This window comes from Mobula hypostoma, chromosome 11 (assembly GCF_963921235.1).
Source record: "Mobula hypostoma chromosome 11, sMobHyp1.1, whole genome shotgun sequence".
NCBI lineage: Eukaryota > Metazoa > Chordata > Chondrichthyes > Myliobatiformes > Myliobatidae > Mobula > Mobula hypostoma.
Window position 1 is genome coordinate 112,048,165 of NC_086107.1, and position 7,523 is coordinate 112,055,687.

Here is a 7,523-nt window from a genome sequence, read left to right on the forward strand (position 1 = left end):
ACCTCAGAGGGGAAGAAACTGTTCCTGAATCGCTGAGTGTGTGCCTTCAGGCTTCTGTGACAGTAATTCAATAGTTAATTGAGATGGTAATTCCTAAGATTGTGAAAGCACTGTAGATATACCAATAGATGTTCTCTAGATGAATAACACGGTCAAACAAGAAGAATGTATGGACAAAACGTGTTTTTTTTAATGTGCACAGTTTGTCTTTTACACATCGGTCTTTGTTTGCATATAATTTTTCATTGCTTCTATTGTATTTCTCCGTTCTACTGTGAAAGCCCACAAGAAGATGAATCTCAAGGTAGTATTTATTTTTTCAACAACACAGTGCAGGATAGGCCCTTCTGGCTGTTCGAGCCATGTTGCCCCAGCAATCCCTAACAAATCTGATTAACCCTAATCTAATCATGGGACAATTTACAATGACCAATTTACCTACCCGGTAGGTCTTTAGACTGTGGGAGGAAACCGGTACACCCAGGGAAAACCCACGCATTTGACAGGGAGGACATATGGAATCCTTACAGACGGCGCCGGAATTGAACTGTACACGTTGTTCAGTTCCTTCTCGCGCCTTGTTTGGTGCATCCAACAGCATTCTTGCCAAGGCAGAGTTGCCAGCCTGATGCTCAATCCAGCACGGTTGGAAAGTGTGCAAGGAGCTGGCCGAATTCGAACCCAGGACCACTTGCCTCGAAGTCCAGTGCTGATGCCACTACACCACCAGCCAGCTATCTTTATATGTACTTTACTAATAAATTTACTTTGAACTTTAGCAGCGGGGATTAAGGTATCTAGGACCTTAGGGACCAGCAATGTTTGCTATCCCTACCCTGGGAATGCCTAGTGCGCCAATGCAGAGGGAGCTTATACAGAGTAATCCATGTTGACATTACCCTGGAAGTAGCTGATGGGACAATTCAGATTGAGATTGACTCTGTATCTAACCTACCTTAGGAGTGTATCATGAGATTGTCAACAGAGACCTTTAAAATACTTTCTGACTATATCATGAGTATATCATGGTCTCAACCTGAAACATTAACTCGATTTCTCTCTCCACAGATGCTGTCTTAATGGGCTGAATAATTCCATCATTTTCTCTTTTTCTTTCAGCATTTACAGTTTCTTTTATTTGTTACTCAGTTGGGAGACCTATGGTCTCCAGACCATGTGAGTGCTTTATGGGACGGTGTTAGGGGAGCTTGACTTTGTACCTAACCTGTGTTATCACTGCCTTGGGAGTGTTTGACGGGGTGGTGCGGAAGGAATTTTACTGCTTATTTAACCTGTCTTATTTTTTGGGGGGATGTGGGCATCGCTGTCAAGACCCGTCTTTATTGCCCATTGGTAGAGCACAAAATGCTGGAGAGACTCAGCAGGTCAGGCAGCTCTATGGAAATGAATAAACAGTCGATGTTTCAGGACTGGAAAGGAAGGGGGAAGATGCCAGAATAAGAAGGTGGGGGGAGGGGAGGAAGACAAGCTAGAAGGTGATAGTGAAGTCCGGTGGGTGGAAAAGGTAAAGAGCTGGAGAAGAATGAATCTGGTGGGAGAGGAGAGTGGACCACAGGAGAAAGGGAAGGAGGAGGTACCCATTCCTAATTGCTCTCTAGAGGGCAATGATGATCAATAATGTCAAGAGTGATACTTTTTGATCCCAGTGAACTTGTTCTCCCCAACCGGCTTCACCTAGGATGGCTGAGATCAGAAGCCACCCTCATCCTTCAGAAGACCAAATTTCCTTCATGTCACTTCCTTCTGCGGCCAAATCCATGTACAATTGGTGCAGAAGAGAACAAAGGACCTTTCCCCATCTGCTTTTCAGCCACTGTTAATGCCTCAAAAATGAATGAGAGCTTTGTATTTTTCACAAGAACTGAGCATATTTTTTTATTATTTATTTTGTATTTCCACAGTGTCTCTGCTTTTGCACATCGGTTGTCTGCAAATCTTTGTATGTAACTTTTCATTGATTGTATTGTATTTAACAAAACAATTAACAGTCACAGCACGGAAACAGGCCATCTCGGCCCTTCTAGATTTATTTCTTTATTTTCCCGTGAATGCCTGCAAGGAAATGAATCTCAGGGTTGTATATGGAGACATATATGTACTTTGATAGTAATTTTACTTTGATCTTTTGAACTTCGAACTTTGAAAAGCCGCTGTAGGTCTGATGCCAGTGAAAATCATTAAAGTTCAAAATTCAAAGTTCAAAGTAAAAATATTTATTATCAAAGTACAAATATGTCACCATATACAACACTGAGATTCATTTACTTGTGGGCATACTCAATAAATCCATAATAGAATAATAACCATAACAGAATCAATGTAAGACTGCACCAACTTGGGCATTCAACCAATGTGCAAAAGACAACAGACTGTGCAAATGCAAAATTAAAGAAATAATAATAATAATAAACAAATAAACAATACGTATAGAGACCATGAGACGAAGAGTCTTTGAAGGTGAGTCCATAGGTTGTGGGAGCATTTCCATGATGGGGCAAATGAAGTTATCCTCTTTGGTTCAAGAGCCCAATGGCTGAAGGGTAATAACCATTCCTGAACCCGGTGGTGTGAGTCCTGAGGCTCCTGTACTTTCTTCCTGATGGCAGTATCAAGAAGGGAGCATGACCAGTGTGGTGGGCATCCCTGATGATGGATGCTGCTTTTCTATGACAACACTCCATGTAGATGTGCTCAATGGTGGGGAAAGCTTTACCCATGATGGACTGGGCTGTATCCACTAATTTTTTGCAGGATTTTCCATTCAAGGATATCGGTGTTTCCATACCAGGCTGTAATGCAGCCACTCAATATACTCTCCACCACACATCTATACAGGTTTGTCAAAGTATTAGATATCATGCTAAATCTTCGCAAACTTCTAAGGAAGTAGAGGTGCTGCTGTGCTTTCTTCATAATTGCACTTACTTGTTGGGCCCAGGACAGGTCCTCTGAAATGACAGCACTGAGGAATTTAAAGTTAATGACCCTTTCCACCTCTGATCCTCTGATAAGGATTGGCTCATGGACTTCTGGTTTCCTCCTGAAGTCAATAATCAGCTCCTAGGTCTTGCTGACATTGAGAAGAGGTTGTTGTTATGGCACTACTAAGCCAGATTTTCAATCTCCCTCCTATATGCTGATTCGTCACCACCTTTGATTCAACCCATGACAGTGGTTTTGTCAGTAAACTTGAATATGGCATTGGAGCTGTGCTTAGCCTCACAGTCATAAGTGTACAGCAAGTAGAGCAGGGGGCTAAGATCATACAGGAGATGTTGCCAATCCGAAGTGACTGAGGTCTGCATGTGAGGATCCAATTGTGCAAGGAGGTGTTGAGGCCAAGGTCTTGGAGTCTTTTGATTAGTTTTGTGGGAATGATGGTGTTGAATGCTAAGCTGTACTTCATAAAGAGCATCGAGATGTTCCAGGGTTGAGTGAAGAGCCAATGAGATGGTATCTGCCGTGGACTAATTGCTCCGGTAGGCAAACTGGAGCCTACTTCTTTTCATAACTACAGTAGGGATGGCTTGGCTCGTCTCACTGTGAGTAACATTTCAATTTCCTGCTTTTCTAGGCTCTGTATACCTTCCTACACCAGTGCATTCTGGACATAATTGAAAGGAAATGGAACATTGAGCACACCTATCCAAATGACACAGGCCACTTCTATGAAAGCATCAAAGACAAGAGTGAATATCAAGTTGTTGTTTAAGAGTTGTCGGACTGTTCCATCCAGTCGCGTTGCCATGGATACACGTTGCACCCTGCCTGTAAGCGTGCTTGTGTTTATTTTCTCCCTCTTTTCTAGCATCACTGACCCTGTGGAGACTGCACTGAGATCAGCAGACTGTTAGATTAGCTCCATTTCTCACATGCACGTCGAAACCCACAGTGAACTGCGTCACTTGCGCCAAATTAAATCAGCGTGGACTGTGCTGGGGGCAGCCCGCAAGTGTCACCAACATATCATGTCCTCAATTCACTAACCCAATCTCTAACCGGTACATCTTTGGAATATGAGACCCAGAGCACCTGTAACAAAGCCCTCACATACAAGGGAGAACGTACAAACTCCTTAGCGATAACAGTGGGAATCAAACCCCCATTGTTGATTTCTGGCACTGTACTGTAATAATACTATAAAACGGTAAAATATAAGAGCTGAATTAGGCCATTTGGCCCATTGAATCTGCTCCGCCATTTCATCCTGGCAGATCCAATGGTCCTCTCAGTCCCCGTCTCCTGCCTTCTCCCCGTATCCCTTCATGCCCTGACTAATCAAGAATCTATCAACCTCTGCCCTAACTATACATAAAGACTTGACCTCCTCAACTGCCTGTGGCAATGAATTCCACAGATTCACCACTATCTGGCTAAAGAAATTCCTCCTCATCTCCATTTCATTGGCTTTGTATCTGTACTCGGCACAATGACAATAAAGTTGAATCTAATCTAATCTAAAAGGACAACTCTCTATTCTGAGTCTATGTCCTCTGGTCTTAAATTCTCCCATCATTAGAAATATCCCCTCCACCTGCACTCTATCAAGGTTGTTCACCATCTGATAGGTTTCAATGAGGTCACCCCTCATTCTTCTAAATTCTAGTGAATACGGACCCAGAGCCATCAAATGTTGCTGCGATATCATTTTTCCAATTTTTTTGTAATCATTAGGGTACCATTACTGCGCAGTTAACTGCATCCAAACTCTCCAAATCACCGTCTGTGCATTCTACCTCTGGTTCACTATCCACTCCAGTGCATCGGTGTCTGTCTCGGTGTTTGCATATATCTCCATGTGCATCAGACTACCCCCGGTGTCTCTGCCTGCTTTATTATCTCTGTCTGTATCTCACACTGTTTCCACCAACCCTTCAATGTCTGTCTCACTGTCCATACATGACTCACTGGTCTGTCTACATCAAACCCCCTTTGTCTACATCAGACTCCCTCTGTCTATGTGTCTGTCCTGTGTTTTGTCTCTATCCAACTTTCTCTTTAAATTTTTTTTACCGCTGTGTGGACCAATCATTGCTCTGAGCAGGAAATTTTTGCACAGTCTGAAAACTGAGTGGCACTTTAAATGGCTTTTTTTGTAATGTGAATATTTAGAACGAAAATTGAAAAATCACATACTTATGATTTTATGTATTAATTGAAGGGTATATTGAAATACAGTACAGCAAAGCAAATCGTTCACATTTTGTAAGCTTTTTCTCATCTCTGTTAGAGTGCTTTTTGGGTTTAGCACATATAGCAAATAGCTGTTTGTTCTTTCCATTTTTTTACCTCTCTCTCTACCCTCCCACTCCCCGCCTCCCTTCCCACTCCATCCTCCCCCTCTCCCTCCTCACCCTCCAAAAGATAGTCAGCTTATTTGTGAGTGTGTGCATCAAATAAAAAGACTACTGTTCGTACAGTCTCTACGGTGACTTTGCCCACATGACAAGGAGCATTTCAGTCACTGCGCGGCCACGCACCCTTGCAGTTGAGAAGAAACAGTGCTTCTGTCCAACACTCACAACACGCTGCAGGAACTCAGCAGGTTGGGCAGCATCCGTGGAAACAATGAGTTGACATTTTGGGCCAGAACACTTCGTCAAGACTGAAGAGGGAAGGGGCAGAGGCCCTATAAATAAGGTGGGAGAGGGTGGGAAGAAGGCTGGTAGGTTCCAGGTGAAAAACCAGTAAGGGGAAAGATAAAGGGGTGGGGGAGAGGAGGCAGGGAGGTGATAGGCAGGAAAGGTGGAGAAGGAACAGGGGAAAACACAATGGGTAGTAGAAGGAGGTGGAACCATGAGAGAGGTGATAGGCAGCTGGGGGAGGGGGCAGAGTGACATAGGGATAGAGGAAGGGAGGGGGAGGGAATTACCGGAAGTTGGAGAATTCTATGTTCATATCAAGGGGCTGGAGATTACCTAGATGATGTATGAGGTGTTGCTCCTCCAACCTGAGTTTAGCCTCATCATGGCAGTAGAGGAGGCCATGTATGGACATATCTGAATGGGAATGGGAAGCAGAGTTGAAGTGGGTGGCTACCGGGAGATCCTGTCTGTTGTGGCGGACGGAGCGGAGGTGCTCGACGAAGCGGTCCCCCAATCTGTGTCGGGTTTCGCCGATGTAGAGGAGGCCGCACCGGGAGCACCGGATGCAATAGATGACCCCCTGTCCATATGTCCCACCATTTCAGTGTCTCTGCTGAGATTGAATTATATATTTGTTTGTCCCACTTCCTTCTATAGTCCGTCACATGGTCGTTGTCCATTCCAGAGTCTCCAGACAGTCCGCACCCTTTTCAATAGTCACCCAGTTCCTCCACAATCCTCCCACTATCTCGATGTCCACAGGTCCAATAGATTTCTGTTCCAGGAGCAGCCAAGAGTTATTACCTTCTGAGGAAGCGCCCCCTGATTCCAGGTGATACAATGTCCAAATGACGCGTAATCAGATTATCGTCTCCCACCTTCAGTGAGGCAGGACACGGGCAGACTACGGCAGGGCACTGTGAATGGCCGGGCAGAATGGAGTGCAATGAGATTAATTTCCCTTGAGGAGAAGCCCAAAAAGTTTAGAGCTCAAGTAATTGGAGGAATTACACCAAAGGCCCTTCAAAGTGAAGCAAAGCTCTTATAAACAAAACAGAAATAAGTAATATTGCTGGAATTTAGTGACAGTGGGAGGTGGGGGAGGGATGGGGACTGTCAGCCATGGTTGGCAGCTTATCTGGGAGAAGGAAAACTCTGACCTCAAACCATCACTGCCTCGCGGCTGTATCCACTCTTTGGGAAGGCTTCGGGAGTAAACCCTGAGGGAAAAATCCGGAGCTGGAGTCCCTAAGGCAGACTGACGTTGAGTTCAACACTGACTGGCAACTCCTGCAATGCCACTGGTGCCAAACTGTATCAGTTACTAACGTTCCTTTGGATTCATCAGCTGCTTGGGAAGGGGAGCCTGCTACACGGGCAACAGCTTGCTCTCCATATCATACTGCCCCAGCTTGCGTGCCGACTATGTCTTTGCTACGATGTAAAATCCATGGTTGTCCCTGACCAATGGGGGCCTCATTCTCGGGTGGGGACTGAATAGTAAATCGTCCAGCCACTAAGGAGAAGAAATCGGTCAGATTATCAAAGTAATGTGGCAATCTGTTATGGCATGTTTTGCCTTGCTGCACTGAGACACTCTGACCCCTCACTGGCCAAATCCAGGATGTTGCTGTTTACCAGTGCCATTAAATACCAAAATCCCACCCCCTGTTCCAAATTCCACCCACCTGAAGAATCATAGTCATAGAAAAGTACAGCACCGAAACAGGCCCTTTGGCCCATCTAGTCTGTGCTGAACCACTTAAGCTGCCTACTCCCATCATCCTGCACCAGGACCACAGCCCTCCAAACCCCTCCCATCCATATACCTATCCAAACTTCTCTTAAACGTTGAAATCGAGACTGCATCCACCACTTGTGCTGGCAGCTCGTTCCACACTCTCACCACCCTCTGAG

The 7,523-nt window shown here is 44.9% G+C and overlaps 1 protein-coding gene across 3 annotated transcripts in view; it reads left to right on the plus strand.

The window, feature by feature from the left end:
* The window catches only part of LOC134354404 (receptor-type tyrosine-protein phosphatase H-like), an 80,117-nt gene extending 74,684 nt beyond the window's left edge, over positions 1 to 5,433 (plus strand). For all 3 annotated transcript variants that reach the window (XM_063063399.1, XM_063063401.1, XM_063063402.1), the window contains one exon: positions 3,596 to 5,433. In XM_063063399.1, coding sequence (XP_062919469.1) covers positions 3,596 to 3,733 — 138 coding nt within the window. In that variant the 3' untranslated portion in view covers positions 3,734 to 5,433. The remainder of the gene's footprint in view (positions 1 to 3,595) is intronic.
* Positions 5,434 to 7,523: the final 2,090 nt, after the last annotated feature.